At 38.4% G+C, this 27,157-nt stretch overlaps 1 protein-coding gene across 11 annotated transcripts in view; it reads left to right on the top strand.

Annotated features, from left to right (window-relative positions):
- The window catches only part of mbnl1 (muscleblind-like splicing regulator 1), a 66,930-nt gene that overhangs the window by 21,378 nt on the left and 18,395 nt on the right, over window positions 1-27,157 (top strand). For 6 of the 11 annotated variants that reach the window (XM_057334445.1, XM_057334451.1, XM_057334452.1 and 3 more), the window contains exons 1-2: window positions 4,693-4,813; window positions 10,134-10,753. In XM_057334445.1, the coding sequence (XP_057190428.1) occupies window positions 10,583-10,753 (171 nt within the window). In that variant the 5' untranslated portion in view covers window positions 4,693-4,813; window positions 10,134-10,582. The other 5 variants (XM_057334447.1, XM_057334449.1, XM_057334446.1 and 2 more) reach the window with 4 other exon arrangements.

Raw genomic sequence — 27,157 nt, forward strand, 5'->3', positions numbered from 1 at the left:
CGTTATTTTCTTCGGCAAAGAAGCAAAAACGTGACGACATCTTAGTCCTGTGTCAGCCACCGTAGTGCTTTGAAAGGGCAGGGTGGATTGGAGTGAGCCGTTGGTTGCAATTCGCAACCTCACTGCTAGATGCCACTAAATTTCATACACCGGACCTTTAAAGAGTAACTATTCCAATGTCCTTAAAATTATATTTCATGCAGTGTGTAATGTTGCTGTGTGTGAATGTAAGCAGTCTTCCAAGTTGTAAAGCCGAAAGTGAACGAATAACAAAGTTATTGGCTTGAGAAAAAAGGAGTCGACTCTGAATCACGCAAACGAGTCGTCTGCCATTCTAATTTCAGATCCGGGTCAGATTTGCGTCACTCAGTGTAATGCCTACGTTCCATTTGTGACACTGCACGCGGTAGACCAATCACAGCAGACTAGACCATCTGACCAATCAGATCAGAGTGGGCGGACAGAAAGGAGGGGGTTAGACAGATGAATCGCCAAACGAATCATTTGAGAGTCAGTCAAGAAGTATGGTTTCAATAACTGCCTGTTATGAGAAAATGAAAGCGGTTTTACACCGTGTATGTACGTAACCTTGTTGTTGGACACTCCATAAACTAAAGGAGGACCTTAAAAATCACAAAACATATTTACTCTTTAACATTTGTATAACCACAGGTAAACTATAGTTACTGTAGTAAAACATAATGTGTTACTATGGTTTTAAAACAAAGAACAACTATGGCTATGGCTACAATAGTTAAACCATGGTTAATTTTTATAAGGGTAAAGCTGCAATCCATTACGTTTGCCTCTATATCGCCCTCTCAGTTTAAAATGTGAAAATGCAGGTTAGGTTTTATACTTAACTTGTCAATATGAGCTTTTCTTGTATCAGACAGCTCAAATAATAAATCATTATCATAAACATACAGTTGCCATTCAGGGTAAGGTAACTTTTGTTTATTTTTAACCCCCCAAAAAAGTTATAGATTCTGTCATTTACAGAAGCAAAAGTACAAATCTTACAGCAAAGATGTTGAAGGCACGGCATAGTGGTTAGCATGTGTATAAACTGAAGTTTAAATCTAACTGGCAAAATTTCTCAGTAATGTTCCCTTCTGTTCTCCGTGATATTTCTTGGTTTCTTCTTAATAAATGGCAGGAGATTAACTGTGGATGTAGTCTAGCTGTGTGAACTACATTTAGCAAAAAACAACCCATTTGGAACATCTGTCAACCACATACATAAATCGTTTTTTAAACAGTTCTGCTGAGCAACAGACAGATTGCTATTATCTCGTTCTTTGCACTTCAGCACAAAATCTCCAACGATCTTTTTTTTATTTTTATTACAATTATAATTATTCCATTGTGAGGAGTGAGAAACTGAATCGTTTTTCCAGCAGTCGGATAGTCATAACCGCAGTCGTTGCTGGGAGAACCTCAAACATGCAATAATGCAGCAAAGTATTTCTCACCGGGTAATGAATTGATATTGCCAATTCCTCATTTTATTGCCCTACAGGAAAATGTTGTGTATAGTTTAGAGGAAATCTGAATTCCTGCTCATGTGGGAGTTTGTTAGTACTAATATTGATGAAATTAAGTGTGCACAACCTTGTTAAAGCGATATTTGGCAGGCAAAACTAAATTTCCCCATGTTTTACTCACCCTCAAGGCAGCCTAACTGAATATGACTGTCTTCTTGAAGAATAATGCAGTCGGAGTTATAATACCACGTATCATTTTACTTCCAAGCGGTAGAATTGGAGTGAATGGGCGTCGACTTTTTGAAGCTCCAAAAAGTGGATCCATCGATGTCATTATAGCGCTGTCAATATGGATATTTTTCTTAAGCAAACACATCGTTTCGCTTTAGAAGACCTTTGTTAAGACCACAGAGCCAGGTTGAGCAGTTCTTTCATCGATGGATGCACTTTTTGGAGCTTCAAAAAGTCGATGCCCATTCACTCCAATTCTACCGCTTGGAAGTAAAATGATACGTGGTATTATAACTCCGACTGCATTATTCTTCAAGAAGAAAGTCACAGTTAGGATGCCTTGAGGGTGAGTAAAACATGGGGACATTTAGTTTTGCTTGTAAAATATCCCTTTAATGTTATATTCTGCTCTGTTCTGGTATGGGGTGAATGTTTCACTTTATTTCAAAGTTTAAATTCGTAAAATTGCCATTAAGGCAGTTGTATGACATAATACTTGGGGCAGTCGTGGCCTAATGGTTAGAGAGTCGGACTCGTGACCAGAAGGTTGCCGGTTCGATTCACAGGGCCGGCGGGTAACGACTGAGGTGCCCTTGAGCAAGGCACCTTACCCCTACTTGCTCCCCGGGCGCTGCAGTGATAGCTGCCCACTGCTCCGGGTGTACGTGTGTTCACCACTTGCTGTGCGTGTGTTCACTACTCTCTGGATGGGTTAAATGCAGAGGTCACATTTCAGGTATGGGTCACCATATCTGACTGATAGGTCACTTTCACTTTTAATGTATGAAAGCTTAAAAAACTAAACTGATCAGATATCTAACTTATTCTAGCATACTTGCTGTATATAACACTTTTCAATAAGGTTGTATTTGTTAATATTGTTAGTTCGTGCTAGCTAATGCATTAACCAATGAGCAATATTTTAACCCAATCTTTTTTTTGTATTTATCTTACCAGTTGGCCATTTCGTATAATTTCATACTTTGTGAAGACCCACCCCTAACCCCGCCAATAAACCTAACGTCGCTGGTGTGAAAGCAAATCGTACTAAAATGTACGAATGAGATCTTGCGAATTAGCCAAAATTAGCCACCTTGTAAAATAATCACGGAGTTTGTTGAATATATCTGTAGGATTTATTATAATCTTCATGTTAATTTTAGCATTTAGTAATGAGCAATTGTTTTGACATGAACTAACATTACACAATGAAAAACGATATTGCTTCAAGTTCAAGTTCACTTCTTCAAGTTCGTGTTAGTTAGTGCATTTACTAATGTTAACAAATACAACCTTATTGTAAAGTATTTACCATTTTTGTTGCAGTGTAAGTTGCTGTGGATAAAAAGAAAATGCATACATGCACAGTACAGTAGAGTAAATGTAAACATTCCTACTGAAGTATTTTGTCCCATAAAGTGGATGCATTTAGTGAAGATGTACATGTAACTACAGTGTCATTTGCGTAAAACAATTTGTAAAATGTTAGCTATGCCCCTGCTGTTTCTTTAAATGGATTATGGAGTGTCATTGAGAGCCTCTTCAATGATCCATTTCACTCCTCTAAATGTCGTAACTCAGATAGTGTGACGATTGAGAGTTGAAGACTAAATCCTTCCTTTCTAGCTGCAGATAATGTTGCCGCACAATGCACCAGGTGAGCAGAAATACCCAGCTGTGTGTGTGTGTGTGTGTCCCACTGCAGTCTGGTGTTAAATGCAGACTGCCTCGTGGGAAAAGCACGATGTAATCTCACAGGCACACTCGTTTTCTTTTTCTTTACCTCCTTTTCCTTCCTTTTCTTCCCTCCCCTTCTCCTTTCCTTAATTTCCACCCCCTCTCTCTCTCTCCGAGTGAGGAACTCAAAGCAGCAGCACTTCCTGGTTGTGCTGGTGGGCGGTGCCAGCGAGCGTGATTGGCGCTTGAGTTCCGTACTCTGCGCAGTGCTGCTGTTTCTGCTTGCACACTCTTTTGCAGACACACACACACACACACACCTCACACACAGTGGCACAACCAGAAGCCACACACGCAGCTCTGTCTTTCTTCCTCTCTCTCTCTCTCTCTCTCGCTCTCTCTTCTCTGAGAATGGTCCACCCGGTGCCTGGGGCTCTGCTGTCGCGGCCTGCCGCCTGCATCTGATCTCACACACAGACAGACACACAGTGAGACGGACTCATTATTAATCATGATGTGAGAGGTAAGACTTGCCTTTGCGTCTAAAGTAACACCAGCTGTACATTGTCCTGCCGAGCTGGAAGCAATGCAGAACTTTGTTTGCTTTCCGTATATCTCTGCGTGAGCTGCGGGGGTTTGTTAAGTGCGTGTGTGTTGTCTTGATTTTATAGGGTGCCTTTGCGGTGAACTGCAGTTTGTTATGTCTAGGCGGTCCCCAGTCACGCGGCACGGCGGGAAAACTCTGCATGTTGTTTTTTCTCTCATCTGCATCATTGTGAAAAGTTGTGCCCTTGTATGCGCCGGTGCGTGGTTGCATCTGTGTGTGCGCGTGTGTTTGAGCGTCTGGCAGGAAACTGCCTCACACAGGTACCCCCCCTCCTCGCCCCTCCTCAACCGGCTACTTGTTTAGACAGTGGCGGCGTGCAATTGGTTAACTGTTGAACCCAAGAGCAATTCTCCCTTTTTAAGTCCCCTCATGGTCTCACTTCCTGTTTGTTTTATACACGCACCAGTGTGTGTGCGCATGGTTTTTTGCATATGTGGTTAGATCTCTGCCGTGCTCTCCACCCCCCGCATGTAAATTACGTGTGACATGCTTTACTGCCGTTTCCTAATATGGCTCGTGCTAGATTTCAGAGCGGTAGGACCCAGTCAGGCACCCTGGGACTGCACAGGGGCGTGTGTGAGAGAGCGTAACTGTCTGCCAGAGAGAAAAAACACAGGAGAGGGAGAGAGATGTTGACGCAGGTTTTCACTTCTGTCCGAGTGCGTCACTCTTCCATTTAGTCATGTAAGTAAACGTTGAAGGCGCTTTCACTGCAGCGAGAAACATATGGATTCAACCTCTTGTGGGTTGCTCTTCGGCTGCGCAGGGGACTGCGTTCAGGGTTTCCTGCTTTTGGACAGAGCAGAAACATGTAAGAAACTAGATTGTTAACCTGGTTTTACTCAGTTTTAGGACACTTACTGGTTATTGTTTAACCAGCTCTGACAGGCTGCAGATTGTTGGGAACTGTGCGTTATCAGTTGAGATAAAAGTATGTCGTCGCATGTTATGTGTCTTTAAAAGTTGGCGTGTGATGCAATTCGTTTTTTTTCTATGGTTGTTTGGACGTACTTTGTTTTCCTGGAAGTTTAAGTGTATAGGTTTGTTAGAGTGGTCTGGCGCGAAGACTTTGGGTTTTGTCGCTGGCGTGCTGTAGGTGAGAAAGTGAAAGTAGTGTATAGCAACGTAGAGGAAATAAGCACATGGAAGCTTTAATAGGGAAGCGCAGTTCAATCCACTTCACTTTAGTTCTTTCTAATTCACATATGATTCATTTCTGTTCACTTTTGCACTGCGTTGTAGACTTTGTGCATAAACAATGTTATTAGCAAAAGATTGTCTTACGTTTAACATGTACGTTAACATCTACATCAACAGCGAAGTCAGCATGGCTTATAACTGATAACGTAAAAATGAATATTCACCGTTGGATATAACCTCATATGTTAGCTGTAAAGCAACTCTTATGATGATAAATGTGTTGCACCTGTGTTACGTATCGCAGTAGCACATCTGGTTGTTTGCACCATCTTAAATCTCCTCTCGATCGTGTCCATGCGCTCTTTAATGTTGTATCCCTCTGTCTCACCACTTTGCTGCATTTCTGTCCACACATCCTAGTGCGCTGTTTGTCAAAGGATGTGTTTGAATATTTGGTTTTGCATATGACTGATACCTGCCGTCTTCAGTGTCAATAATTAAACATGTCTGATGAAGTCCCAATCTTGCAGCCTGAACATGTCGAGATAGTTTTGCGTTTAACCTCTAGAGGGCGCAGTAGAGGAAATACGCAAAACATTTGCATTATGCTTTTGGAAAGGGGCTGTTATCCAAAGTGACTCACAGTACATTCAAGCTATATGATTTATGAACATACTTTATGTATGTGTTCTGATTTTATTCAATACCTGTATATGACTCTCTTTTGTGGAAAACATTTACGTTTTACATTTACATTGATTCATTTGGCGGACGCTTTTATGCAAAGCGACTTACAAGTAGGAGAGCATATAAACATTTTGTCAACACGCTAAACAGTACCGTTAGTTTACAAGGCCATGCTACTAGGAGGATTAAAGCTGGAGTAAGCAAAGGAGAGAATGAACAACAAGTTTTTTTTTGAGAGGATAAGAAGTTCAAATTCTTATGCATTGATCCCTAAAATCATTTGACTATATAATATAGAAATCACTGACCTTTGATATTAGGACAGATCTGCAAACAGCGATTGTAGACTGATAAAGCTTCTTTTCTGAGTTACTGGGTAGAAGGGCTTCAGCTTCAAGCTTTGTACTGTGTAACCATGGTGATGATACTATTTTCAACCCTTTCCAACATGGCAATCATCACCTACACACATCTGAGTCAAACCATGTAATGCTGGGGTTTAGATAACCATCGCTGCTGCCCGCACACCTTTCTGATAGAGCACTCCACCCATACTGAGTCCACTTACTTTGTGTATTTAAACTTAAACCGCTGATCTGGGTTCAGCCAACTCACTGCAGCTACTATCTATATTATAGTGTTCACATGGTGACCAGATTCCAGATCAGAAGCATTTTGGTTATGAATTATAGAGTTATAGCGCGATTTGTTCCTTACATATTTACATGTTTTATGCATTTGGCAGACGCTTTTATCCAAAGTGCATACAATGCGTCAAGATTTTTTAAAGAGGTTTTTCAGATAAGTTATTCTTTAAAGATTAAAATCATTTTTGATGACAGTACCTTGAACATTTTTCAAATTAGCAAGTTGGTTTCTGAGCACCACATGTACCTGTATATGTATGTGAAAAACTACAGAATATTTGCAAAAGTGGTGCAGGTCATACATACACACATTGTTAAACATCCTCAATCATGTTGTTCCTGTAGTTGTGTTATTTCTTGTTTGTTTATTAATACAATATGATTTCTATGCTCAAATGTATGAATGCACACCATATTTCGGGTCAAAGAACCGTGAAAGCTTAGTTTCAGTTGTGTAGTTCCTGTCATGGATCCAAAAACGTGATTTTTTTTTCAAAAAGTATCCTGCCAATTTTTCCCTTTTATTAATGTGAATGAAGTCATAAAATGACTCAAAGTACCATAAAAGTGTTACAAATATGATAGCAAAGTACATTTCAGTTGTTTGTCATGAAGCTACTGCACAGCTTTACAAAAAATCACCTTTTATGTTTCACGATACAAATTCAAGAGGGATTAAACACCATTACAGTTGAGTAAATAATGCCTGAATTTTCATTTTTGAGTGAGCTATCTCTTTAATATCCCATTCATGTGCATCATCGAAATAGTTTCCATTTCTTAAAAGAGAACATAACATCCAGTTCTCCACCCAGTGGCAAAAATGCTTGACTTTTTAATGGGCTTTGATGGGCATGCTTCCAGATCATTCCCATTCTCTTTCTCCCTCCCTCGCTCGGTCGCTATCGTTCTTATTTTCTCTCCTTCTTTGACCTTGCTGGAACTTCTAAGAATGTTGTTGTTGTGCTGCAAGGCATTGTGGGACATATGCAGTGATCGAATAGCCACATCATTAAAGGAAAAGAACCTAAAGAAATGCCAATATTATGACCAAGTGAAGACAAATATCTTGGAGAAGCCAAGTCTGAGCATGAATTTTATTCAATAGTCTTGGAGATGGGTTTGTTTTTTCTTTGGATAGACAGATAACGCAGGCATGAGCCTGTTTAATGTCGAATCAAAATCATGCTCTAAGGCTCATGGGCTCAGGTCACCTGGTGTTATCCTTTCACCTCCCAAAACCTTTTATTGTTTTTGTTTTAGGATCCAGTGTACCTACGGTCTAAAAGTCACGTATGCTGTTTCGTAAACAGGACTGTTTGGTGTGTGGGTTTCTTGTTTGTATTTGTGTATGTGTTGAAACCGTGTGGGACTTTTGTTGATTGTAAGGGTGGCTATTTTGGTTTGATTGAATTTGGGTGTTTTTAAAGTGTACATGTGGCCCTACATTTCCCATGGTAACCATATTTCTTCCAGAAGTTATTGCTGTTACTACTACTGTAAAATATTAAAATGGACAGTTTCTGAGGAAAATATTTCTGAGGTTTATAACTGTGCTTAAAGAAGAGCTGTCGCAATCAGAATAAAAAAATGTTTTTTACATGATAATATATGTCTGTGCACTGTGCATATTAATTTCGGATTTATAATACATATATTTAAGAAAGATATATATATTAAGAATAATATATATATATTAATATATGCATGTAAATTTTCCTAAATATATATACACAGGCAGGCAGGAAGTACAGTATGTGTATGTGTATTTAAATACAAAATGAATATGCACATTGCACAGAGACATATATTATTATGTAAACACAAACTTTTATTCTGGATGTGATTAATCACGACTAATTGTTGAACAGCCCTAGTTTAAAGCAGTTTTTATATGTAAAGCCAAATTTGTCAAACCCATAACAGTTCATATTCCTCATAAATGGATAACTAAATATTTTAGTTTCTGGTTTTAGCTTTTTAATCCACAGAATTTTACAAAGTGTGTTGTCTCTCAAAACTTTTTGTTGTTGTTAAATCCGTATTGCATGTACAGTAGGCCTGTATTTCCCGACCGTATCTTAAGTTCTTACACTATGATTGGATATTGGGTTATGCGTTACTTAAATAAAATGGGGAAATGACCTCGCTGTTCACTTCCTGCCTTTTCTCGCTTTGTTAAATGATACCTCACAGGGATTAGCTTTAGCCCTCGTGTGCAATTTCATTCTTAACTCGGACCGAAATGGTTAAAGTTGTGAAGGGTTGCTTTGTATGTGTTTTGTATGTGTGTGTTTGTTTGCACAAGAAAGAGCTCAGTGTGTGTGTTTCAGCGAGAAGGATGTGTGCGTGTTTGTCCAGGAATGTGTGTGACAATGTTTTATTTGCTCAGACTGACAGTATTTTGCAGACTGCAGTGCATTTCTGGCATTTTTAAGGGGTGTGAAGGATTTATACAGCTGGTGAGAGTCTAATGGAGAAGTAGTGAGAAATACAGGGTGAGGGATGTGAGAAAGAGAGGTAGAGAGATAATGTTAGGTGGAAGATAGTCTCACGATCCGTTGGCTGAACGTCTGCTATAAGAATTCATCACGATCTACTAAACGCTCAATTCTTAAAAGTATGCGAAGTTCACGGCATAAACTTTTAATCATTGTTGTTGCTGTTAACTTTTGACACGTTCGTGAATGTGCATCGGTCTGTTACTGCGGGGACATTTCTACGCCTCTAAACGAAACGTGATTGGTTGCTTTACCTGTCAGTCATATGCACTCTTGGGCAGGCCTGTCCAAAGAAAGCAGCGATAAGTTCGCGAGACTAGGCGGAAGATGAGCTGTGAACCAAACTGCATACTATCTGTATCTATATTATTATGAAATATCGCAGTACAATATACTGTATCTAAGATGTGTATCATAGTTGCATCAGAGTTATGATGATTGTTTCATGATATGACTTCTGTTAATCCTAGTTGAGCTGCCAAGATGTTAAATGCGTCAACATATACGGTATACTGTATTTGTTGGTTTTATTTTTTTGCGTTTTCTGTGTTTAGTAGTTCTCTTTTTAGCTTTTTTGAATTCCTTACTTAATTTTAAATTGATGTTCAAATTTAGTTTTATTTTTTAGTGACGAACCTGTATTCAGTTTTTATTCATTTACATACAAGCTTCAGTTAAACCTTAAATGTCGTCAGTTCTTTAATGAAGTAACAATCAAATATTATTTTTTATTTTAATTATTACTTTTAAAATTTTTATTTTATTTTATAATTTTATTTATTTTATTTTGCATGACTTTTGTCCAGGGGTTCCCAAACATTTTTACTCTAGGACCCACCTAGACAGGTATAATGTCCCTCCAAAATATGTTAAAATGAAAATGAAGCATCAATACACATAAATTCTCTGTTAGTAGAGCATAGTTTGTATTTGTTGGCATAAGCATCATTTCTGTCCCTTACAGAAGATATCAAAAAACATTGTCACTATGATTAATTGAACTTGAACATTCACCGCAACAGCCAAATGACTTGACCCACCTTGCCCACTGTACGACCCACTATGCATAAAAACTGAAATATACTTTGGGCTTAATCTGTTCTCTCTCTCTCTCTCTCTCTCTCTCTCTCTCTCTCTCTCTCTCTTTCTGTTACAGGTGGGTACTGAGTATTTCGCCCTCTCTCGCGTCTGCCGCTGCTTGGACCTGCTTATAGTACCAGCCACAGCTTCCTGCCTGCTTGCTGCCCCACAAAAGACTACCCGCACAACCCTACAGTCCTGCTGGTGACCCTATACGACCCTTACCGCTCGCTCACACACAGACAGACAGAGCTGAAGTGTGCACCGTTGAATCTGTCAACCACAGCCTCAGGATTTTTGCTTTTGGATCCATTACAGCAATTCTCCTTTTTTCCTCACAACATTCTTTTTGCTCTGGCCTGGCGTGCATCTTAAAGGAAAGGGAAGCTTAATGATCTAAGTACGAGAGGAACGCTCCTAGAAGGACAAACGGGAAGTCTGTTTCTGACAGACGCAAACACACCCAGAGTAGGTAGGGATTTTAGCTAAAGATCAGACGCCGCTAAAGCGCGCTTCGACGTGGCGATGATGAACATGGCTCACATGAGGGACACGAAATGGCTGACGCTGGAGGTGTGTCGCGAGTTTCAGAGGGGCACGTGCTCTCGCTCCGACGCCGAGTGCAAATTCGCTCATCCCGCCAAGAGCTGCCAGGTGGAGAACGGGCGAGTCATCGCTTGCTTTGATTCGCTGAAGGTAAGAAGCACACGCCTGACTCTGCCTTTTACTGTTGTGTGCACAGGCACAGATGCACACGCAAAACCTCCAACTCAACCGGGGTAAAGAACCGCCTTATGAGCAAAACAAAGCCAAAGCGAAGACGAAAAACTCTCCCTGTTGTGAAAGAGATTTCACTGAGGAGCTCTATTCAGAGCTTGCTGGCCGAATTCTGACTGTAGGTCATAGTTCATCGGCCGTTAAGCAAATCGACAGGCTGTTTCAAAACCTGCCTAGGGTCATTCCAAGCAGTTGACTTTGCATATAAGGCAGAGACAGCTTTCTTTTGTAGTTTGAAGAAGCGAAAAATGTGGTTTAGTTCATTTGAGAATAACTTCAAATGAGTGATGCCCAAAATGGCGTTTAGGCAGACAGTTGACTAGGTTTTAGTTCAAGCCTTTGCTTGATGCAATCTAAGAGCTGTCTGTTTTGGCAAGATATTTAAAACACAACCACATTCTTTCTACACAACTGCAAAATAATGATAACACTTACATATAAGTAGTAATTTTGGAGTTTATTTTTACAAAAGTAATGCTCATATTTAAAGATAAAGGGCGTCTGGTTGGTATTAGCCACGGTTTAGATAGTTGCATCTGTTTTGGTTATTATGGCAGACAATCGATTTCTTTCATCCAAGTTTATTTTAGATTCAGATGTGATTCTTCTATTCAGACAACAAGACAAACCATGGTCACATGACTTTTCTTTCTTTATGTTTTTGTCATTGTGCTTCACACCCTGCGACGATATTTTGCAAACATTAATTTCAAAGAACAATTAGAACTGAATTTTATTACACCAAAGTTGAGTCATTTTGCTAGTCAAATAGTACTTTTACAAGCCTAAAAAGAAGCCTGGTTTGTTTGCATATTATCTGCCTTTATAAATGGGCCAGTCTTCTACCTCAGAATCACACGACTGAGTCTGGTGCCATAAATTCCTGCTTTGGATGCTAGCACGTGCATTCCAAGCAACATATTAAACCAACGGATGTAAATAAACTGCACTGTAAAGTAGGGCTGTACTCAAAACATCGATATGGCGATACATCGTCATGAGCTCCTGACGATGCGCGATCTGATCGGAGTTTATCCGTGATCCGTACAGATTGCCCCTCATGATTCTATATTCATGAATAATGCATGAAATAATACATGAAAAGTAAGACGTGGAAGAGCGACAGTAAATGTGCGTGTAATAGAAAGTGAAGAGCAAAGACCTGCTTAAATCTTACAGCACCCATACATTAATAATATTATATCTGGAAATCTGACATTTAGAAAGAAATACGCCATCTATTTCAATTCAACACTTTCTTATTTAATTAAATCTATTTACTCTGACTGCAATGCATATATTCATATTTATATTTATATTTTTTAGTCTATTTGTAAAACACATGCACACACTTATGATGTAGCCTAGAAACCCTGTTTTAGAAACAAGGGTCTCTGTATAAGGAACTTTATACTCATTCTCAAAGCTACTTTATGCATTGATTTGTCAGATTAACTGATACTGTAAGTATGAATGGCAGTTTTCTGCAAGTATATTTTGCTTTAAATCTGTCGTATGATAAATGTAATAAAAAATTGACGCGTATCGGGATGTGTATATCGCATCGTGGCCTTGTATCGTATCATAAAGTTGTTGGCGATACACAGCCCTACTGTAAAGCAAGACTTTTTATATGGCAGCTGTAGTCGACGTCTAGACCTCATGACCACTATTGGGAGGACTTCATCGCCATAACAACACACTAATGCTTTTGGTGTGCTTGTTATTGAAGCTGTGATGATGGCCTGTCCAAAGTCATTGGCAACTGCAAATATAATTTTATTTCATCAGTGATTGTTTGAGGTGATTTTGAGATCTTTAAAAAGCGATCATTGTGCTTACATCTATATATATATATATATATGTGAAGTCAGTATCACTCACTTATATACTGCAATACTTTTTGGATTACACGTGCCATTAAAGAAATCAGATTATTAATGATATTTGTCTGAAATATTGAGTTTGTTACACTTTTAATGTACATTTTTAAAACATACTTTATCTTGAGATATAAAACTTTCTTTGGTGCTTCAAGTATCAGAAGTAGTATTAGTATTCCAGTACTGAAACCATTTGATTTAATACTTTATATTGCACTATTGTAAGAGAAATTGACAAGAATGCTTAAAAAATTGCAATAATATAATAAAAAAACATCTTATTATATAATTGCAAAAATGTTCATGTATTCTTTTTTTTCACTTTTAATTCAGTTTTAATTATTTAATGCATTGTTACAAAGCAGCTTTACGCACATTTACACCAGACATGCCAAAGCCGGTGTGGACAAAATTTAAAATTATAATGGGTTCTAGTGCATTCTATTGTCGCATCGTGCTGCATCCGGTGTAGACACGGTGTTAGGCATTCGTTACTAGGTTTTATATATGACTTTTCTTTTTTCTCTATTATTTTTTGCAATTTCTTTGGTCCTGTCCATACATAACCCTGAACTACCCCTTACAATTCCTCAACAAGATTCCTTTTTGCATTTTTTAGAATTTGCCGATTTTATACCCAAATACAACAACAAGCTGACAAAACATTTGATGTTCACAATAATGGCTTTCCTTTTATTTGACAGTTTTGGTAACTTTATGCTATGATGTTTTTTTGAACCCTTTGATTGGATGTGGCAGAAACTTGCAGCTAAGAGTTTGAGTTTAGCAAAAAACTGTATTGTATGCACGCATTGTTTTGCAATGTGTTGTGACAAGATATTCTACACACTCAATTTATCAACGGCAAACAAATTTACATTTACATTTAGACATTTAGTCATTTAGCAGACGCTTTTATCCAAAGCGACTTACAAAGAGTTTAAGGAGCAATAAGTGATATGTCATACAGGAGCAATAATACAATAGGTGCTAATACAAAGTTACTAGTTTCAACAAAAGCTAGACCAATACCTGTTGAGAGAAAGAGAGAGGGTTAGTGTTTTTTTTTTTTGTCTGTCAAGTATTCACAGAAGAGATGGTTTTAAGTAGTTTTTTGAATGTTGTGAGAGATGTGGTTGACCGGACCGAATTAGGAAGAATGTTCCACCAGGAAGGAGTTGTGAAGGAGAATGAGCGGGAAAAGCGATTTACTGCCCTTATGGGAAGGCAGTACAAGACGCCGCTGGTTTGCTGAACGTAGGGATCTTGATGGGGTGTAGGTGTGTAGGAGGGTGTGAAAGTATGTCGGTGCAGATCCAGTGATAGTCCTGTAGGCAAGCATTAGTGACTTGAATCTGATACGGCTTCAACCGGTAGCCAGTGGAGGGAGATGAAAAGGGGCGTCACATGAGCCCTTTTGGGCTGTTGGAAGACGAGGCGTGCTGCTGCGTTCTGGACCAGCTGGAGCGGTTTGATAGCCTTTGCAGGAAGACCAGCAAGGAGAGCATTGCAGTAGTCCAACGTTGAGATTACCAGGGCCTGGACAAGGAGTTGTGCCGCATGCTCAGTGAGATAGGGTCTAACCTTTCTAATGTTGAATAAGGCATATCGGCATGACCGCGTTGTCTTTGCAATGTGATCATTGAAGGACAGCTGTTCATCAAATATGACTCAGAGGTTCCTGGCTGTTTTGGAAGGAGTGATTGTGGTGTTGCTAAGTTGGATGGTGAGATCATGTTGCACCGTGGGGTGTGCCGGAAACACAAGTAGTTCTGTCTTGGCAGGGTTCAGCTGGAGGTGATGATCTTTCATCCAAGCTGAGATGTCTTCTAGGGCAGGCTGTAATGCGAGCTGCTACAGTGGTATCGTCTGGGTGAAACGAGATGTAGATCTGGGTGTCGTCAGCATAACAGTGATACGAGAAGCCATGTGCCCGTATGATGGGTCCCAAGGATGTCGTCTGGATGGAAAATAGCAGTGGTCCAAGCACCGATCCCTGAGGGACCCCAGTGATCATGTGGACAGCGAGCCCCTCCATGACACCCTGAAGGATCTGCCGGAGAGGTAGGATTTGAACCAGCGGAGAGGAGAGCCTGAGATTCCTAGAGATGATAGGGTTGTTAGCAGTATCTGGTGATTGACAGTGTCAAACGCTGCAGATAGGTCTAGCAGAATCAGGACCGAGGATTTAGATTCCGCCTTGGCTAGCCGCAGTGCTTCTGTGACCGATAGCAGTGCAGTCTTAGTGGAGTGGTTTGTTTTGAAGCCAGACTGCTTGTCATCCAGTAGTTTGTTCTGGGATCGGTAGGACGACACCTGGTTGAAAGCTGCCCAAATGAGTTGTTTTGACTTCAGTAATTATTTACAGTATGGCCTAGAAGTACAGTAGTAGAATCGAGCCATGATCCTCTGGCTCTGACTCGTGGAGTTTCCATGCATACAGCGTGCAACATAAAGGATTGTGAAAGTGACCAGAAATGTCATTTGGAGGGCATACTGTCACCAAGAAAAGCTTAAAATATGTAAAGAACGGTCTATCTTAGAAGTTTATGACACTTTTTTTCAGTAAGGTTTTGGCCTTAAGCTTTGATAAATGAATTATGGCATATGTTACAAACTGCGCTACTAAAAATGTTTAACCAAACCGTGAAACTGGTTTGTGTGTTTAGTGTAGAGCTTATAAATTATTAAAACAAGCACATATACACTACAATATTAAAAATGAAAAAGTAAATGTACTGAATTATTAATACTGTAAATGTGCTGAAATATTAAAAGCATCAGTTTTGAGATGCGTGTGTGTGTGACCACTTCCTCTCAGAGCAGTAGGGAACTCCACTTTGTCATTTTTCAACTATTTTTAAACGGCAGGAGAAATACACATACACACATAGACTCTCATTGGCAGGGGGGTTCAGCCTAAATCCCAGGTCTGCTGGGGGACCCTTGGCAACGTTTCAGTTGTTCCCTTTGGAAAATACCCAAAACACAGCTATATAAATGACAACATTGTTTCCATGCAAGTTAATTGGAATGACTGTATATTAACTCTGAACTCCCCCTTACACTTCCTCGACAACAGTACTTTTTGCATTTTCTTTAGAATTTGCTGATTTTATACCCAAATGGTCGTCTGTGGCTTTTTTATGTTGGGTGGTTTTGTGTTGTTCCGGCCTGGGTCAGTATCATATACAGTTAAAATAATGCACCCCTTCCCCCATCCCACATCTGACTCGCTTCTTAGTTACCACAACCCAATTCATACTAAAATCCAGTTACTTGTTGTGGTTTGGACCCTCTTTAGGAATCATTTCTTAGTGCAGCAAAATTGGTGCATTTCTTTGGTAAAATAAAGTTTTTTACATGGTTTTGTTTCTTGCATTTTGATGAAATAGCGATAACGGGTTTGAATTAAAGGGATATGAAAATTCTGTCATCATTTACTCACCCTCGAGTTTCCAAAATCCGAATCTGTATACATTTCTTTGTTCTGTTCTGAACACCAAGAAAGATATTTGGAAGAATGTTAGCAACTGACATTTCTGGGACATCATTGACTACCATAGTAGGAAAAAATCATTTCAATCATTTTTTTTCTTTTTGTTCCGTTGAACACAAAATTAGATATTTTGAAGAGTTTAGGGAGCAAACAGTTCTGGGTCACCTTTGACTACCATTTTTATTTTTCCTACTATGGTAGTAATGATGTCCCGGAAATGTCAGTTGTTAACATTTTTCCAAATATCATTCTTTGTATTCAACAGAACCAAGAAATGTATAAAGGTTTGGAACAATTTAGGGTGGACCTTCGCTTTAAAAGTATCAATCTTGCCCATGGACAGGTTCAGGGAATAGATGGGTGGACTATCTACAGTTGTGGCCAAAAGAGATGTCCAACTTTGAATAATTGACATATTTGGGCTTTAAAGATGTATTAAAAATACAAAATATTGAAAAATACATTAATTGTGTTTGAAACAACAACTGTGCAAAGCTTACTGAGATCAAGACCCAGTAGGATGATTACTTGCATCAAAAATAGGATAAAATCAACAATATATTAATAATAACTGATAAAAAAAGATACAATTGTTGTCAATCTTAGCTTTTTTCCCTGTGTTCTTTTTGTTTTTCCATGTATTCTATTTATATTTTATATATATATAGTTTATGTGATTATTTGAATAAAACCCATATGTGCTGTAGTTTGCCTTTTTGCCAGATATGTTCCTTAAAAGTTGATTCTGTCCATTTTGTACAGTACTCTATATTTTATGGTTTAATCTAACCCGAGGGGGGAAGAAAAGTAGATGTTATACAAATATGCCCTCTGGACATCACGTTTGGCCACTGCTGTATCTTTTACTAACATGTATTCCAAATTTCCCCGATACGATTTCTTAAAACTGTTAAATGATTTTGAATGTACTTCATGTATATATTAGAGCTGTATAATGTGTCATTTTTTAGCGTGCATGGTATATGAATATGGTAATCACAACATATTACTGTTATTTGTTATTATTTATTGACCATGAAACATTTATGTATTTAATAACCACTTGGCATATCGCTCTTTATACACTGTCATACCATACGGCCCTGGTACATTCACAGTCCTTATTTTAGGAAGGGATGAAGAGTGAAAACAGATGAAACTATAAACAAGTGCTTCGTGTCAGACTGCTTCAGATGACTTTCATTTCATTTCTGTGAGCAAAGATCCACTGCATGTGATAAATCCAGAGAGTCGTGAATATAGCGTCGGCCTTGTGTGTTCGTGTTTACTGTATATGAGGGAGCGAGCAGAAGGATTTGAATGGTTTCTGTGCAGATGTGAACAGAGGAACATTGTCTGAAGTGGATTGACGCACACATAGCGTGTTTGTGAATGTGTGACGGCTCTCTTGGCCTGAAGAAAAGCACACTGTGAGGCTGCTGACGCTGTCTGCCGTAGGCCAAAGTCCAGACACACACTCGCGCAGCTTTTTCTATCATCCATCCATCCATCTGACAGTATGATAGATCTGTTATCTGTGACTATATATAAATAACACCCGACTGAGAGAGAGAAAGAGGGGGAGGAAAACGAGACAACAAACGAAGTAAATAAAACCGACAGAAAAGGAGAACTTTGATACGGAGGGAAAATAAGCCATGAAAAATAACCGAGATTTTGCGGGAGCGGCTATGAATTCGGTGTTGTTTTACACTTTCGCTCCGGGCGTAATGGAAGACCATAGAGTGGAAAAGTGGCTTGCGAGGGAAGCTGACGTGGGTGAGAGATGTTTCAGCCGACTGGCCAGTTTCCTCGTCTCTAATGAGAAACAGACCAACCGTACGGGTCACAGAGCCAAGATGGCCACTTTGATAGTTTTGGTAGGAACGCAGAAAAAGGAAGATCAAGTATGGGTCACAACAGACCAAATAGCTGCAAGGATGTTTTAACAAGTCATCCTTTAAGAAAACACACCTCTTCAAATGGGCCAGTTGAAAAATAGTAAATGTTAAAAGCAACATGACATCAACATTTTTCGCTTTTTATTGACTGATTCATCCTCACCGTGAATATGAGCAATAATGAAGCATTGTTTCCTGCTGAATATTCACTCACGATACATATACACGATACACAACATATTTTTGCTTCATAGTCGATGTATGATATAGGGTTTTTATGTATGTCACCGCTTTCTGAGAGCACCTCCCTGCTTAATGATTCGAGCAGGCAGACGACGGTCTTCTTTCAGTCTATATTATTAGAACAGGTATCACATGACCAGGCATCTGAGCACACACACATGCACATACAGCCACACAACCACTACACAACTACAAAGACATGGCGTCCTTTCTGTATTGTATGTTGTGTATATTTGCATATTATGGAAAGCCATTGACTTTGGTCACCAACGGTTGATTCTGCTTTGTCTTCTATTGGATCTTAACTTGTTCCAGGCAAACAGTTGAATTGGGTGTTGTGTGTCATATATGTTTACGTTTACATCCATTTGGCAGACACTTTTATCCAAATCCATGGTCTTTGTGTTGCTAATGCAATGCTCCACCAATATTTGTTATTGGCTATTTTGTGTATAATTGTGTATGCTACTTTTTTTTTTTTTAACACGCTTCATTCTTCACACTGGACCAAATTCTGGGTCATCTTTATTTTAAACCTTGCTCTCGGCCCCACGTATAGCTGCATTTAACTCTCTTTAACATATTTTTGGAATGGGGTTGGTTTTGGACCTCATTACTATGCAAATAAGAATGATAAGACAGTGTTTATCACTATGTCAGGGAACACGAATATCCAGGATTATATATTAACCCAGTATCAACATTGTAAAACATGAAAAAAAAGGGTCCTACAGAAGGCTCTTCACAGCAATGCCATAGAATTTTTTTTGGTTCGCCAAAGAACCGTTCAGTCAAAGGTTAATAAAAGAATGAATTCTATTTTTACCTTTTAATAGCCTAAATAACTTTTTTTTTCACTACAAATAACCTTTTGAAAAGACAAAGGATCTTAATGGCTTTTTTGTGGAACCATATAGCCAAAATTGTTCTTCTATGGCATCGTGTACCTTTATTTTTAAGAGTAAGTTTAAGAATGGCCCTGGTATCAGCTCTTAATATATTTAAACAATAAAAAATTACTTAAGCAACTTCATTTTTTTACATTTCAAATTTTTTACATTTTTAAATTAGCTTTTTGACCGCCTTAATATGCAAGTAAAAACAGTAACGTCCAGGGTTTACAAATATACAGTGTTAAATTATAGAATGTAAATAATTGGGATGAATTATTAACCCAAGAACATTACCAAACATTACCAAGATAACCCAGAGTTGTGTTTTTACAGGGTTAAGAATGATTTTATACATTTAAAAAGCCCTTTTTGTGCTTTAGAGAAAAAATGGCACGGCCAGTACACATGTCCTGTAAAGAAAAACTGATCATATAGGCTCAACACAAAGATATCTAAAGAATGATAATTCTGAGTTTGGAGATATTGAAAACAGTTTGTATCTTCGCCTAGTGCTACTGCGCTACTTTAGTGTCACAGCTTGACATTAACACAGATGCTTAATTCATTATCCAGGCCGGTCATCCGCTCTGATTAGTGTGACTATGACATTACAGCTATTTTTGACAAGAACCTGATATTAATTCCCTCTTAAGTACAAATAGAGCACTACATTGTTATGTATGACTTTACCAGCTTTAGAATTGCCATCTGGAAATCCATTAGCAATGACGTCTCACAGCTCATGAACTTAATCTGGGCAGAAAATGTTTTTATCTGGATTCTCCTGAATAAAGATGCCAAGTTACCACAATAAAAAGTCATTTTCCACTCCTCTTTTGATTGACAGGATATATCGGCCCTGATCTTCAGCTGTTTTTTAAATTGCTTTTATCGACAGATACCGATTATTGGCCGATATATCGGTGCATCTCCAGTTCAAACGTTTTCTTAGATTGTCCTTGGTTGATTATTATAAGCTTTTATAATATGGTGTAGACATATCATTTGAACACAAAAATATATCATTTACCCAGTCCTCGCACTTTATACGAAAATTGTATCACTCGCACCTCACATTATATTTGATATATTTATATAGATATATTGAAATATAATATAATGTATGTATATTTTAAAATGTTTCTTATGTATTAGCAGAAATGTATGATTTTAGGACCTAGTGGAAAACAAAAAATGGAAGCCCCAGTCATGAACTGAATGAACAACACTTAGTTAGGTAAAATATGGACAAACCCAACCGTTGGTTTGACCCAACCATTGAGTAAATGAACAGCATGTACAGGCAAATCCAAAACATTGGCTTACTGTACTTTGAATTTGTTTTTTGCAAATTCAATAATGCAGGATAGGATATTTCCAATAGTCCTATGCTTCTAAATATTACAATACACCATTCGTTTGACACTTTCCCTCTCCAGTTTGCTGCACATCAACATTCACAAACAGCGTATTGTTTTGTTTTGGGCTGTTTAGGTAGACGCAAGGGAGTCCGCAGCCTCAGATCCAAATACCAGTATCCTCTTGTTTCTATCAGTTGATCTTCTCAATACAGCCCTCGGCTCTCCAGTGAACCTAGCCAGCTTCTACAGAAGCCATGACAGTGGCCCGGCCACTCATGTTGCACACACTCGCGGTTTTTACAGCTCACGTCATCTCTGAGTGTACTCGCTTTCTCTCTATATGGCTGTTTCGGAGACAAAGCTGACATTCCAACGTCGCAGAGCCTGATTGTGTGTGTGTGTGTGGGTGTCCTTGCTGTATTTACATTTTGTTAGGTAATGACATAAAAACTCAGAACTCTTCAATGTCTAGATTTAGAATAAATAAATGAATACCAATGAAACATTGTTCTGGATCTCAAGTCTACTATGTGACCTGATAATTCCTATATATTTCCAGTTGTTAGATCATTTATTAGGTGAAAACATTGTCTTGCATATTTCAGTTGTTTCCTGAAACTAGTGAGAAATGCAGATGTTTTCTTACTGCTTTTTGTAGTTGTCTCCTGAGAGAAAGGCCCCAGTAATCTCACATTTGTGTGAAATCCAAGCTAAAGTCTCATATTTAAATCGCGAGGTTTTGAGCATCAATGCACCCTTACGAAACCAAAATATATAGGAATATACTAGAAAACATCATGTAATATGTTAAATAATACATTTTCATATAATGAAACCAATTTATATATAATTGGTTCCTATATGAAAAGCAACAATTTCTTATGTATTATCAAAGATATTAATATTAACAAGATGCGGCGAGGAATGCAATTAGTATGGCCGCTCTAGCGAAGGAAGTCCCGCCTTCCGGTAAAACGAGCCAATTGTCAATCAATAAAGACTGACGATTCTCTGGGGCGGGGCTCTCGTGAGGCGCTTGCCAGCCTGTGCGCAGGCGTAGTACACGAGGCGACATCAAAAAAAGGTGATTTTTTGTGCAATTTAAGCTTAGTAAACCAAAGTTATGATACAGTTCATGTCATGTTTAATTATTGATGGGAAATATGCTGTTTAATTGTGATTTTTGCCAGCGATTTTAGAAATATCTGCCTTCCCCCATTCAAGTAGATAGGGCTGTGGACTTGCTATGACGTAAATAGCTGCCCAGAGGCGTTGCAAACATGGCTGCCGAGCGGCACGACTTTGGTATCATTCAATATATTGTAATATATTATGATGTATTATATCTTTTTCAAATATATGTCAAATGATGGAATATACTGACAGGTAATATAGGAAAATAGTTTTTTGTGTAAAATTAGTAGTCATAGCCAAAAAAATGTAGGTTGTGTTTATCGCTGTAAATTATAGATTATATGATAGATTTTGATGCCCCAAATGTTCATTTATAATACTGAAATTAATTATTTTATTGACACTATGTATTACTTAGCATTAAAAATAGTTTTTCATAAATCACTGGTGTCAATCTCTGACATGGCTTTATTCAGTTAATATTAAAGATGTCAAGGTGTTTTTTACTATGTGGAGTGATTTTATAAAAAAAATCACAAAAGGTGACTTTAGCTGGGTTTTCACAGCCAGGGTCACATTTGTCTGATCTATCTTAGAGGAGATTAGAACAATAACTCATTATGATTAGTGTGAACAGCATTGATTGTAAAAAAAAAAAAACATTTTATTATAAATTTCATCCAAGACCAAATGTAGATTATCTACATTAATTGTTTAGATTTTTATTTCTTCCCAAGACATTAGGACAAGTCTAGTGAAAGAGTGACAGACAGATGGAGTTTCAGATATAGTCTCATATTCGTCTCATGCTCGGCGGACTGCTGGAAAAGTTACAATAATATACAGCGAGAGTTCCATCTGAACAAGCTCAGCAGGCGCTGGAGTGAAGAACTGAACCAGTCTCACCATGTATGGAGACGGGACACAGAATGCCCTACTGGTGCTGATGCTCTGTTAGCAGCACAGTCATGGAATGTATATATACACACACACACACACGCACGCACACACTGGACATTCATTAGAAAATAAATGACTGTTTGAAAGCACAAACATGAGCACAGTAAATCCACAGAGGACGTCATCATTCCTCAATCACGCCATCGAGACAAACACAAACACACACACACACACACACACGCACACACACAGAGCGTGAACTCAACTGAGAAAAACTGTTTATCTGACACACTGTCCCAGTATTTGATAACAAAATGATCTAATTGATCTCTTTCTTTCTTATATATTATTTACTGTATGAATTAAAAATGAAGTCACTTACAACTTGGAACCAGAATGCAAAACTAAAACACGTGTTTTAAGAACATACTGTAGTGCGAATTATAATAAAATTGTCACAAATATAATTATTTTAACATTTACATTCAGTCATTTAGCAGACGCTTTTATCCAAAGCGACTTACAGATGAGGGAAACAATGGAAGCAATTGGAACAACACAAGGACAACAAAAAGCATAAGTGCAATAAAAGAAAATTGGTCTTATATAGCCTACCACAGTATACAGAGCTAAGTTTTGTTTTTGTTTTTTTTGAAAGAGTAGAAAAGAGTAGAATTTTTTTTTTTTTTTTTTAAAGAGTAGAAAAAATATATATATAATATATTTTTTTGAAAGAGTAGAAAAGAGATAGAAGTCAGAACTGATGAGTTAGGTGTTGACGGAAGAGATGTGTTTTCAGACGGTTTTAAAAGATGGCTACAGAATCTGCTGATCTTGTAGCAGCGGGCAGATCATTCCATAAATGTGGAACCGATCCCGAGAAGGTACAGGATTTTTAATTCCATGATATTTATATTGGAAAGTTTGTGATGGTAAATGGTCACACATTTATTCATCTTTACTTTGGTTTGTTAAAATGTTAAATGCATTTCACCACAGGACTTTATTTTAGGAGGAAGAAAAGTTAAGAATGTCCTGTAGGGTTTCCTCTTTGAAATGTTGGATTCATAACAAAATTACTTTTTGCATATCATACACTGCAATATCCTATCTCATGGGGAGAAATCATGTTTTTTCTACTGTATTCCACTCTTGGACTGTAGTGTGCACGTAAATATCAGTTTTGAGAAGTTAAAACCTGAAGGACACAGATACTGTAGACTTTATCAGTAACACCCTGACCCTTGCCTATTTCAAAAACGCACACACACATGCACACTGAGTGGGTGTGCGTGTACCGGTGACCGCGGCTTCTGTGTCTCTGCGAGAGAGAGATTTCAGCGCTGCGTGACTCAGCTTCCACAGAACTCTGGGAGTAAACCCTGCACTTCTTGTAGAGCCGCATAAACTGAGCCATCAACCCTCTGACTGACAGGAAGTACATCATCAATCTAGATGTGTCAGTACAGAAGGGAGGGGTCACCCGACTGCATTATTTATAAGAGAATAATTAGCACCCAGTATGCACTTATATTGCATGCGTGCATGCGTGCGTTTATGAGTGTGTTTGGTGTGCATGGGTTCATTTGTAAGTTGTCATATCATACATGAAATGCATGTAACTGCACCTTTTTGCGGTTGTTTGTTGATCTCGTTCTTCGCACAAAACACACACCTGCATTAAATGATACAGATGTGACTGGCCCTTCACAGACTGTGGTCATGGTATCCTAGCAACAAAGCCCTCCGTCTAAGCCGAGCTCATTCTGATGTGCATTTATAAAGAAGGTTCGAAAGACTCTGAATTCAATTATCAAAGGAATCAAAGTAAAGGAAAAAGGCACATTTTTACCCTTTAATGAATTATTTTAAGAAAAATAGTTTGTATTCTGAAATTATTTATGATTATATTGTAACATATGTTTGGAAGTTAGATCTACATCACACATATTACACATTACTCAACTCAACTTTATTTACAGAGCGCTTTTTACAATTTTCATTGTTACAAAGCAGCTGTACATGAGACATATAAGCGAAACAATTAAAGTTATACCTGTAAAAACAAGAAAAAGGTGAAAACACAGAAGACAGACATACCCACATACAAAACACTCCACACACACAATATGCACACGTACTAACACACACACACGGGCACGCACACACACACAGACACGCACGCACGCACGCACGCACAGTGAAAGCACACATTTAAGGTAAAGGAGAGAGAAACACAGGTCAAATATTAAACAGACATAAATTCCTATATGCAATATTAATTATGTAAAACTTAAAAATTCTAAAGCAGCCCCCACAGGCATTACACGTCTTGCACAGGACCTGAAAGAGATCTCCTGCACTCTGCGGGTAAGTGAGAACAGAAAGTTAATTCAATGGAGAGTATAGGAATAATCCAGGGATTATAATCCAAATCCGGTGTCACACTGGGCAGCTAATATCCCTGTTAATCGGGTGCAGTGCCCTAAAGCCAAAATGAGCACTGCTAATCTTGTTACTTACATCCACATAATCTTACTCTGATAAAATAATCACACATAGAGAGTAGTGCGTGCGTGCGTGTTTGTGAACCATTGGTTTCATTGATAAAAATGACTAAAATCAAAATCTGAAGTATAGCAAAGTTTGTATTAAAGTTAGATTTAGCTCATTGTAAAAGTTATTGTTAGTTTGTGTGTAAAAAAAGTACACATTTCTGAATGACATACATTACTACAGACAGCTATGTGACCTTTGACCCCAACTTTTCGGTCCTGATGAGGCAGGCATGTGATCATGTGACATGTGTAAGTAAACCTTGACAGGCGTGAAACAACGACACCAAACGTGTACGGAAAAGGCCCTCGGTGAATGGGGGGCGGGTAGCACAGCTAGAGAAGTAAAGCAACTGTTAATGAGAAAAGATTTGGCAGAGAGACTGGCAGGCAGCACGACAGCTGACCCAACTCTGACTCTTATTTAATTCTCGCTCTTTCTCTCCTTGCCAAACAGCAAAACAGTAGTATAAGGGGACTGATGGATAGACAGCTAGCACACACAAAAAATGCATTTTTACATTCGATAAAGCTAGAGTGAGGGGTATGTGCTCCTGCAATGATGCTGTGGCTGGTTGCCAGGGTTGTGCTGCGTGGTTGCTAAGGCATTCTTAATGGTTTTTAGTGTGTTGCTATGTGGTTGCACATGCACGTTTATGATGTACTCGTACCTAATGTGGTTCATGTTGTTGGTTGAAAATCTCATCTCTGGGCTCTTGCTTTCAAGTTTAACACCCAATTCAAATCATTAACCCTCATTATGAATAACTGTAATAGTGATACTTGCCTTTGAAAGCACCAATAGCACAAAGAATAGATGAAAGAAGGGTGGCTTGTAAATGAAGAGCGCGACTCATTTGACTAATGATACATGAAGATGATGAAGAAAAAATCAGTGTTAAGCACAGACACACACACACACACTTGAAAATGTGTGTAACTCGGGCACCACAAGTACAAAGAGACTCTGTTCCAAAGGGACATCAGTGGCTGACACTATAGACAAACATGTGACCTTCTAATCTCTTAAACTCACACGCACATCATCGTTGAAACATTTAATCTATTCTAATCATTTTATCCACAACATTTCAGAAATGTTGCAGTGATACGGAACGTTGGACATTGTATGTGTACAAAGGAAAAAATGTAGCCAAAATTGGACGGTACCCTTAAAAAATGTAGAAAAATATGTACAGATATGTATACAATTGGTACTAATGTGTACCTTTTGAGGTACTAAAATTCCTTACATTTTTTTTACCATTTTTTCTGTGAGTGTTTACACTTGAAACAATGCAAAAAAAATTCAAGATTGAAACTCAAGAATGTCTCTAAAAATGCTGGGTTGTTTCATCCAATGGTTGGGTACAGCATGGACAAACCGAACAGATGGTTCAAAAGTCCAGTGCATAATTTTATAGAGGATCTACTGACAGAAATGCGATATAATATACATAACTATGTCTTCAAAGGTGTATAAAAACCTTACATAAGGAAGTGTATGTTTTTATTATCTTAGAATGAGCTATTTCTGTCTACTGTACATACACAGCGGGTCCTCTTACATGGAATTCTCCATGTTGTTTCTACAGTAGCCCTAAATGGACAAACTGCTCTACATAGAGCGTTTCATAAATACGTCATCTCCTTCGGCAAAGTGCTTGTCAACTTTTACAATAGTATTTAATAATTTAAAAAGTACAGTGTTTTTGAAAGGTTATGTGAATTTCAACTCAATGGATGGGTTTGTCCTTATTTTACCCAACCATGAGTTGAAAGTCAGCATTTTTAAAGTGAATCAACAAATCTGTCTGAAAGCGTGTGTGGACAGCTTGATGAAGTGTTCTAGTTTTGTCATGTGTCATCATCGCTTGCTTTCAGTGTAAATGGGCTTCAGTGTAGCCATTTTTTCAAACCCTTAAGACTTGTGGAATTCTCTCACAGATAAATG

Source organism: Triplophysa rosa, linkage group LG5 (assembly GCF_024868665.1).
Source record: "Triplophysa rosa linkage group LG5, Trosa_1v2, whole genome shotgun sequence".
Classification (NCBI taxonomy): Eukaryota; Metazoa; Chordata; class Actinopteri; order Cypriniformes; family Nemacheilidae; genus Triplophysa; species Triplophysa rosa.